Here is an 8,513-nt window from a genome sequence, read left to right as displayed (position 1 = left end):
GGCAGATTTCTGAGTTCGAGGCCAGCCTGGTCTACAAAGTGAGTTCCAGGACAGCCAGGGCTACACAGAGAAACCCTGTCTCGAAAAACAAAAACAAACAAACAAAAAAACAAGAGTGTCCGCCTGAGGTCAAACTGAGCCCATTCCATTTACAGGTGGAGAATCTGAGCCGCCAATAGAGGATCGGAGATGTACATAAAATACACATCAAATAGTCTTGACCCGGGAACTTGCGGGGGACACCCCTCCTCGGTAGAGCCCTCCCCGGACGCCGCGGGGGCGGAGCGAGGCGCACCTGTGCCGCGCTTCTGCAGACGAAGGCGAGTGAGAATCTCCTCAAACTTGGGGTGCTTGCTCAGGTTCGCCAGCTTCACGTGCACGCCTCCGCGCAGCCCGGTGCCCAGGTTGGAGGGGCAGGTGAGCACGTAGCCCAGGTGCTCGTTCCACATGAAGGGGTGACCAGCCTTCTTGAAGATCTCCTCAATCTGAGAGGGGAGAGGACACCAGGAGTTGGACTCCAAACGCAGTCTGCCAGGGGGTTCTGAGGAGCCAGGTGTCAGGACGTAGGTGGGGGTAGGGCGCCCAAGAGTTAGAGTGGAGAACCAACCAGGAGGAATTGTGCCCAGAGAGGCCTTGGGGAAGGATGGGGGCTGGTTTCGGACCCCGGGGATGGGAACAGGGCTTGGTAAATGAAAGGTAGGGCTTAGGCTGGAAAATGAGGATGGGTAAGCGGGTGAGGGTGGGGAATGGCCGGAACCTTCTTAGGGAGGGAAGTCAGAAAAGGCAGAGCTTGCTGCGTGTGCATGTGTGTATGAGTGTGTATTCATGTATGTATAAGTGTGCAGGCACATGTGTGTTCATGTGTGTACATGTGTGTATGCATGCATGTGTGTGCTTATGTGTGTATGAGTGTGTATTCATGTGAGTACATGTGTGTATGCATGTGTATGCGCATGTGTGTATGAGTGTGTATGTATGTGTGTGAGTCTGTATGCATCTGCAGATATTAATATTTATGCATGTATATGTGCACGTGTGTGAGTGTGTGTAAGAGGCAGAGACTGGGAAGTGGGTGGTGAAAAGCCACTGTGAGCTTGGCCAGTGTGGAAGGGGAGGAGTCCTAGGAACTGGGCGTGGAGGGTTTGGAAGAGCAGGGCTGGTTTTAGGAAGGAGCTTGACTTTACGTGGGGTTGCAATCAGGACGCAGCCACCCACCTTCTGCAGGCCCACGCAGAAGCGGCGGAAAACCTCCTTCATATTGCCTCCCTTCTCCATGGAGATCACGCGGAGGTGGTCCTCCTCGTTCACCCACACCAGGAAGCTTTTGTTGTCGTTGTGCCTAAGAAGGGGTGACCCAAGACCAAGAAGTCAGCAGGAGCCCCATGGCCCAAGAAAGTAAATGCATGACTTTGTCCACAGCTGCTCCCTTTGGGCACCAGGGGACAGACACGGGCACACCGGCTTTCCAGTTACAACTCTGCGAAACTTCAGAGCAGAGAACAGGGACTGTCATGGGCCCAAGACCCTGGAAACCTTCAGTCTTAGCTTGACTCCCCCTTGCAGGCACTGGCCTGTAGCCCTGGCACCCAGAAGAATGAGATGGGAAGTCCCTGAGTTCGAGGTCAGCTTCAGGTACGGGGCCTTGTAAACCTTCTGTGACCATAGGTCCCACACACAAGGTTTTATCCACTTGGATCCCAAGATCCTCTGTCTTGGTTTGCATCCCAGGGCTCTGAGAGTTCAGCCATCTTCAGTTTTTAAAAATTATCATTAATGTAACAATTTTAATTATGTTTTTGTTCAGAACGGGGGGGGGTCTTAGCTGCCATTGAACTGGTAATTCCTCTGCCTCAGTCTCTGCAGTATGATGATTGTCGGCATGCACTACCAAGCCTGGATGATTTATTATTACTGCTGCTGCTGTTGCTGCTGATGTTGTATTTTCATATGTGTATTTTGTTGTACACAATCCCTCACTGGGGGATTCTAGGCAGGGGCTCTAGCACTGAGCCACATGTCCATCTCCAGCTCTCTTTTCAGTTCTTATTTTGAGGCTAAGCGGGTCTCAAACTCACTGTAGTCTGGTTGGCACTGAGCTCAGGACCTCTGTCCAGGCCTGTGACACAGGTCTAAGATAATGTCATCACACTTCCTTGGTTCAAGTTTTTTAAACTATGACGCTTGCCCAGGGATAGGCAGGGTTAGAAGGTAGTGGGACCAAAAAAGGCAGCCCGTTTTCTGGTTGAGCTAGGTTTATACTCCTAAGATCCGCAGATAATTCTGCAAGAGATGGAAGTTTTCCATGCTCCCAGACACTAGGCTCCTGACAGGCCCCAGCTTCTGTGGCCATCAGTCACATAAGGCAACGCCCCAAGCTCCTGGTATTCTGTCTGGATTCCACACCCACAGTTACCTGGCAACAGCCAGGTAGGCCTGGCCCACTATAAAAGGGGCTGCTCGCCCCTCCTCACTCTCTTACACCTGCTTCCCCCTTGCTTCTTTGTTGCTCCCCATCTCTCTTGCTCTCTTCTTGCTCCCTGTCTCTCCGCATTCCCTTCTTCCCTCTCTCCACCTGCCATGGCCAGCCTCTACTTCTCTACTCTCTCCCTCTCTCTGCCTTTCTAAGGTAAACACTTTAAAACCATAGACTGTCTCTTCTCATCGGGATTGCCATGCTGAAGCAATGGAGCAGGTCTTCCTCGAAAGAGCCATGCCTAATCTCCAGCGGGTGCTTCCAGCCACGGTTTCCACCAAGTCAAGCCCACCTACCCTCTGAGCAAGCTAGGACTCTCCTCCCACGGGACCCAGCCAGAGCCCTCTCCTCTTGCCCTTTCCCCTTTGGGCCCCGGCTAGAACCAGCCCTTGGGTCCCCACTCTGTTCTCAGCTCTTCAAGTCATCCAGTGGCGTCTGCAGTGTCCAAGAGTTAGAACCTACTGTCCTAGCCTCTGTGCGGGCCCAGGGACCCCAAGCCAACTCCGGCAGGTCCGCGGGGACCTCAGACTGCACGTCCCCACCCCTGGAACGGACTGCTGTGGTTTCTCACAGCCCGACACCTGCCCAGTAGCCACGTGGGGTGCGTGCAGTCAATCCTCCCACATCCGCCTTCATGAGTGACCCTAGCCCTGTGGTGGCCCGGACTCAGGACCCGATTTTAACCCATAGAAGGTGTCCAGCGATTGAAGGGTCAGAGGGCCGGAGAAACAGGGGAAAGGTGGGACTCACCAGATGCCCCGGGCGTCGGGCCAGTCTCGGGCCATGCCTGAGGCCAGCAGCAGGGGTGACACGGGCTTGTCAAACAGGAAGTGGTCATCAATGAGCTGCTGCTGTTCCTGCTCCGTCATGCTCTTCAGAGGGTAGTACTTGCCCTTGAACTCGCCCGTCAGGCTGTTGAGAGCTGAGGGACCACAGGGAGAGCAGTCGGCAGCGTGCCTCACTTCGGTTGGGGTGCCAAGGCTGCAGGACCGCACGCTGTTGTTGCCCCTAACACCCTGCACCCGGACATCAAAGAGGTCTCCAAACCACTTACATTCCATGTCTAAACCCAAACATGTAACCTGTCCCCAGCGTTCACTGACACCTCCTTCTATGTGCCCATGTCCAACAAGGACATAAAGCAGACCCTCCACCAAGTCCACCTGCAAGAGTGTGTGAATCCCGGACCTGGCTCTTTTCAGTTTTGTTTCTGAGACTGGGTCCTATTGTGTAGCCTAGGCTGGCCTCAAACTCAGTATGTGTGACATAATTATGGAGGGCTTAAGAGTGACCACCAGAGCCAGGCATGGTGGCACACGCCTTTAATCCCAGCACTCAGGAGGCAGAGGCAGGCAGATTTCTGAGTTCGAGGCCAACCTGGTCTACAAAGTGAGTTCCAGGACAGCCAGGGCTACACAGAGAAACCCTGTCTCGAAAAAACAAAAACAAAAACAACAACAAAAAAAAGAGTGACCACCATAGGGCTCGGAAGCAGAGGCGGGTGGATCTCTTTAACTTTGAGACCAGCCTGCTCAACACAGTGAGTCTGGGACAGCTAGGACTATGGAGAGAGATGCTGCAAAATATTTTAAAAATCAAATAAAAAATAAACAAACAAAATACAAAAAAACAAACAAAAACCCCAACCCCCTACTTCTGAAAGATTAGCCACTGCCACTGTAGATTTATACCTGTTGATTTTTTTTAAAAGAGATTTACTTATTATTATACATAAGTACACTGTAGCTGACTTCAGATGCACCAGAAGAGGGTGTCAGCTCTCATTATGGGTGGTTGTGAGCCACCATGTTGTTGCTGGGATTTGAACTCAGGACCTTTGGAAGAACAGTCAGTGCTCTTGCCTGCTGAGCCATCTCACCAGCCCCAGATTTATACTTGTAATCCCAGCATTTGGGAGGCTGAGGCTACACTAGTTGGGAGGCCAGCCTAGGCTACACAGGGAGTCTCTATCTCAATGGAACAAAAGAAAGAGAAATGTGTAGTCATTATGAATATCTGTTACTGTTTGTTTTCCTTTCTTGTTTTTGAGGAAGAGTCTCGCTATGAATAAAGGCCGGCCCTTCAATTCGTGGTGATCCTCCTGTCTCAGACTTCCAAGTACTGAGATTACAAGTGTAGGGTGCCAGACCCAGGCCAACTAACAGACACAGCCCTCTGTCAGTCCTCTGCCACACTCCCCAGATTCGGGGCTATGCCCCCTCACCCGAAAGACCTCAGCTCCCCACTCAGAGTGATGTTTACTGAATTAATGAATCAAGGAGTGGGTGTGAAAACCCTGGGGCAGCTGAGTGCAGGACTTCCCAGGTTGCTTCAGTGCGCTGTGACCCTCCCACCCCCCACCCACCAGCACGGGCAATGCAATCATTCTTCTCATGCCAAGGCCAGCTCCGATGGAACCAGAACCTGAACCGGGCGCAGCGGTGGGGGACCTCACCTTCCACGGACAGCTTCTCCACTGCACGGCGCTCTCCACGGGAGCAGTGTGGGGGCAGAGTGTAACCCTTGATGCTGCGGCCAGTGCGCACGCGGCTGCTCAGCACATAGTTGGGGTCCAGGTCGTCTCCACCCTGGGGAGCATTGGGGCATCAGGGAAGGGAGTCCTGGCCATATCCGGTCTCACTCCAAATCTTCCGTGAGTCTCAATGCAGGCCTTTCAGGGTCTCCCCAATCCTCCTGAGTGTCCCCTCATGTCCTCTGGAGTTCCTGACTTCCTCCTGGGTCTGCCCCAGATCTTCTCGGATCTCCCCAGAGGCCTTTGGCTCTCCCCCAGATCCTCCAGGTCCCCATGTCGGTACTGAGCTCCTTCCTGTGCCCCACCCCGCCTCACTGCCTGATCTGTCCTCAGGACACTGGTGTCCCATCCTGTCTCAGGGGTCTTCTCTGTCTTCCCATACCTCCTCCACCTACTCTGCATCTCCTCCCCACCACCTTGCCCCTGGTGGCCAAAGACCTTGAGGTTCTCGTGGTTGAGGTCGGTCTTATGCTTGTCTGTGGGTTTGTAGCCGCCATGGCGGTCCTGGATAATGGGATCAAACAGGTCCTTGAAGACTGTGTAGGACTCCTCATCGCCGGCCACACAGCCCACCGTCATGATGAAGGGGTGACCTGTGGGGTGGGGCTAAGGTCAGCACAGGAAGCTTGGGTTTGTGATGGATGGATGGATGGATGGATGGATGGATGGATGGATGGATGGATGTTTCCAGTGTGGGGAAAAAGAGTAATTCCAGGGACCAGGTAAATGGAACCAAAGATGTTAGAGCTCCTTGGAGACCCCAAATTGTAGCGTGTGCTGAGAACCTCAAACAATCTGCTTCCACAGAGGACCCGGAGTGCAACTCAGAAGTACAGCCCCTGCCTAGACTTCCCCAGCAAGGGGCTGGGGGCGTGGCTCAGTGGTAGAGCCCCTGCCTAGAATCCCCCAGTGAGGGGCTGGGGGCGTGGCTTGGTGGTAGAGCCCCTTCCTAGTGTGCAGGGCGGAGTTCCTAGGTATCCTAGATATAATTCAAGGAGAGAGAAGGAGGGAGAGGAAGAGAGAGGAGGGAATTGAGTCTCCCTGGAACAGGCAGGTGTCTGTCTCCAACCCTTTGGTCCCTCTGTCCTGCTGCAGACTCACCCGGGTTGTCCACCCCAGTCTGGATGACATCGTCCAGAGTGAAGCCGGATGGTGTCTCCTTATCGCGGAGCTTATTGTAGAGGTCAGGGGTCAGCACCTTAGCCATGTGATTGTTGTGCTTGCTGAGGTCTGGATATTCCTCCTGAGGCTTGTAGTTCAGCTTGAACTTGTTGTGGGTGTTGCCGAACGGCATGGTGGCGGCCTGTGGGACCCTGTGAGCAGACAGGATGCTGAGTTCAGACTTAAGAACTCAGTTACTGGGGGCTTGCAGTCAGTCGGGCTTGAAAAAAAGGGGGGTTCCCCCTCTGTGAACTCCAGCCTTGTAGGGAAACATCAGGATCCCAAGTTGCCTGATGTGGCCACATCCTGCCTATGTGACCCTGCCGGGGACTCAGTCTCTCTAGCTGGGAAAGGAGGGCAAAACCTTTTGTCTAAAGCCAGAAAAGGACAGTCACATAAAGAAAAACAATAACAAAACTACAGGATCTGGGGCTGGGGTTCCGCTGGCAGAGTGGTGCCCGGCAAGCTTAGGACCCTGGGTTTGGTGCTCAGCAAATCTGGGTGTGGCTGCTCATGCCTGAAATCCCAGCACTTAGCGTATCAGTTCAAGGTCACCTTCAGCTAAGTAGAGAGCTGGAGACCACCAGCCCGAGCTACACGGGTCTCTATCTCAACCCGAAGGAACGGGGCACGGTGATTCATGCTGGTAATCCCAACACTCTGAAACTGAGGCAGGAAGATTGCAGTGAATTCAAGGGTAGCCTGGGCTACAGAAACCCTGCCACCAGGAATTAAAATAAAATAAAATAAAATAATAAGATGAATAAAAGCAGCAAAGGATCTGCAATCAGACGGTCTGGGTTCGAATTTCGGCTTTGCTACTTATTAGCAGCCGCGTGACTCTGAGGAGCCTGTTCGACTTTCCTGTTTACTCACCGGTGACCGGTGACGTGGAGACTGTTGCAGCACTGAGCTCTTGGGAGGGATTTAAAGACAGGTAAAGTGCGGCAGCCAGTGCCTGGCCCATAACACAAATATTTTATTCGAGTGTTGTTCTTGGGTCTGTGGTGGTTTGAATGAGAATAGCCTCAGACTCACATATTTGAATGTTCGGTCCCCAGTCAGTGGTGGAACTGTTTGGGAAGGATTAGGGGTGTGGCCTTGTTGGAGGAGGTGTGTCATCGCTTGTGGGCTTTGAGGTTTCTGAAAAGCCACCCCATTCCCAAGTGGCTCTCACTGCCTCTGGTTGTTGATAAAGATGTGAGTTTTCGGCTTCCCGCTCCAGCACCGTGCCCACCTGCCTGCCACTCCAGAACCCTGAACCCCAAATTAATGCTTTCTCTTTCTTAGGTTGTCTTGGTCATGGTGTGTGTCACAGAAATTGAAAATCAATCCGACAAGCTCTGTGTGAGGACTCTGGTGAAGATTATATGTGCATACCTGAGAAAAGCGATAAAGGCTCTACTGAGATTCTGATCCAAATCAGTCGAGATACGGGCGTAGGAATGTGTCTGGAGGCTTCAACCACCTCAGGCACATCTCCCCTAAGTCACTGCTCCGGGGCCCCAGGCTGGGACTAGACCTCTCTGGCATGGGTATCTGTGAGACTGAACCTTTCCCACGTAACTGGCAGATGTCTGAGTGAGCATGGACGTAGCCCCTGGCATGAAGTGGCAGCTAAAAGTGGATTCTAAAAGTTACTGTTAACATTTTTGTTTGTACTGTGCAGCTCATGTATGTGCACAGGTGTGCACATTCCAGTGGTGACCTCAGGTGCTGCAACATTGTTATTTTATATTTTTATTTTATTTTATTTTACCTTGAGGTAGGGTCTCTCACAGGCCTGGGACTAGGTTGGCTGGCCATGGATCCACCTGTCCCCACCTCCCAGGGGATTCCGGTGCTCTCCCCTACAGCCAGCTGTTTCGTTTTGTCTTGTCTTTTGTGAATTCTGGGATTTGAACTAAGCTGCTCCAGTCACGTCACGTGTATTTTATTACTATTGTTTTTCATTATTAATTTTATTGACTAGATCCCTGTTAGTGACTAGATCCCTGAAGCACCGACCGTGGGGGACATCATGTCTCCATCGGGGCTGGAAGGGGGCCTCAGAGGAAGGTGAGAGGGAAGGTGGACCAAGCTGAGAGAAGAGGGTGGGGCAGACAGAGACCCAAAGCCCTTGAAGCTGCTACTTTGTGGCTATTTTTAGATGCTCCTCACCCACCACTGCCACCTGTCCCTCCCTCCTTGCTGGCTCGCCTTGCACTAAGTCAGCATTGGGACAGGTGGGCTGGGGTGGCCAGGAGGACACACAGCCAGGCCCTGGGGCTCAAGGACACCCCGGGCTTCCAGCTCAGATCTCTCCCTTCAGAAGGTTCTGTATCCTCCATTACCCCCCCCCCCCCC

At 52.8% G+C, this 8,513-nt stretch overlaps 1 protein-coding gene across 1 annotated transcript in view; it reads right to left on the bottom strand.

The window, feature by feature from the left end:
* The window catches only part of Ckm (creatine kinase, M-type), a 10,776-nt gene that overhangs the window by 1,230 nt on the left and 1,033 nt on the right, over positions 1-8,513 (bottom strand). Inside the window, exons 2-7 of the mRNA XM_021219449.2 lie at positions 6,108-6,319; positions 5,445-5,599; positions 4,929-5,061; positions 3,224-3,395; positions 1,216-1,339; positions 296-485 (exon numbers count right to left, since the gene is read on the bottom strand). Of these exons, the coding sequence (XP_021075108.1) occupies positions 296-485; positions 1,216-1,339; positions 3,224-3,395; positions 4,929-5,061; positions 5,445-5,599; positions 6,108-6,300 (967 nt within the window). The 5' untranslated portion in view covers positions 6,301-6,319. The remainder of the gene's footprint in view (positions 1-295; positions 486-1,215; positions 1,340-3,223; positions 3,396-4,928; positions 5,062-5,444; positions 5,600-6,107; positions 6,320-8,513) is intronic.

The sequence above is a fragment of the Mus pahari genome, chromosome 19, assembly GCF_900095145.1.
Source record: "Mus pahari chromosome 19, PAHARI_EIJ_v1.1, whole genome shotgun sequence".
Classification (NCBI taxonomy): domain Eukaryota; kingdom Metazoa; phylum Chordata; class Mammalia; order Rodentia; family Muridae; genus Mus; species Mus pahari.
Note: the sequence above shows the minus strand (reverse complement) of the source record. Positions and strands in the feature narration are given on the sequence as shown.